Consider the following 1,183-nt stretch of genomic DNA (forward strand, 5'->3'; position numbering starts at 1 on the left):
CAAGCTATGATGATGATCTGGTCTTCAAAATTGTTTTTAAAAAAGGATATATCTATGCCTTATGACCTCACCTCATCCTGAGTCCTTAGGTCTGGAAGTACATGAACAGTCAGACCATGTCGTATGCACCAAATCAGGATTAATACGATGTCAATGCGTTCACTCAAAATTGTAGTAACATCTATGCCCTATAACCTCACCTCATTCCGAGTCTGTAGGCCTGACCTAAAAGCTGTAGATTACATCGATGCACTTTGACCTCATTCATATTGAGTCTCTGGGACTGGAAGTGCATGAACAACTAGGCCGTGACGTAATCACCAATAGAAAACCCAATATGACGTCATCTTATGACGTTATCTGGTCTTCAAAATTGTAAAAAGACCTATATGTCCTATTTTTTAAGCTTTTATATAGCGCAGTATCCACTAAATGTGCTCAAAGCGCTTTACAAAGGATCTCTGACCAACAGCAACACGCAATATAAAGAACGAGACATGACGCCTGTTAGGAGATAAAACATTTTTTTCCGACAAGTTCAACGCTGTTAATGGCCAGGTACTCATTTTACACATGACTACGGTGGAAGAATGTGAGTAATGAGTCTTTTCAAAGGACTCAACTATGCGCCGCGCGTGGCTCGAACCCAGAACCTTGCGATCCGAAAGTGAGTGAGTGTCATACCACTAGACCACATAGACCTCACCTCATCCTGAGTCCGTAGGCCTGGACGTACATGAACAACCAAACCATGACGTAAGCACCGAACAGGAATCCCAGAAGGAGGTCATCTGTCTTTGATGGAACAGGGAGGCAGACTTGGTTGGTGGTCACTTTGTTCAGGGTGTGTTTGGAATTGAATTTGGTCAGGAAGGCGTGAACGAGGCCACTCATGAACCCTGTGCCATAGACCTAGGAAGAAAGTATCATGCTATAGATAGAATGCGCTTGGCCAAGGAGTTCACAACATTGCCATCCGGAAGTATAACGGACCAACACACAAACTCTGTGTAACCATGAACTTTTATAGTCAGGTTAATACAGTTCAGTGAGCATTACTCATAAACGCGGATGGCAAAAAACAATAACAAAGACCTGAGTGACGTCATCTTTGAACTATCTATACAAGTGTCTTTAAAAAAAAAAATAATAATAAAAAAATTAATTGCTCAAAACTGAGGAA

The 1,183-nt window shown here is 41.6% G+C and overlaps 1 protein-coding gene across 1 annotated transcript in view; it reads right to left on the minus strand.

Annotated features, from left to right (window-relative positions):
- Window positions 1–894, minus strand: part of LOC144955979 (E3 ubiquitin-protein ligase DCST1-like) — an 8,490-nt gene extending 7,596 nt beyond the window's left edge. Inside the window, exon 1 of the mRNA XM_078886242.1 lies at window positions 707–894. Within this exon, the coding sequence (XP_078742368.1) occupies window positions 707–894 (188 nt within the window). The remainder of the gene's footprint in view (window positions 1–706) is intronic.
- Window positions 895–1,183: the final 289 nt, after the last annotated feature.

The sequence above is a fragment of the Berghia stephanieae genome, chromosome 10, assembly GCF_034508935.2.
Source record: "Berghia stephanieae isolate SIO BIC M18660-M18661 chromosome 10, UCSD_Bste_1.3, whole genome shotgun sequence".
NCBI classification, from domain to species: Eukaryota; Metazoa; Mollusca; class Gastropoda; order Nudibranchia; family Aeolidiidae; genus Berghia; species Berghia stephanieae.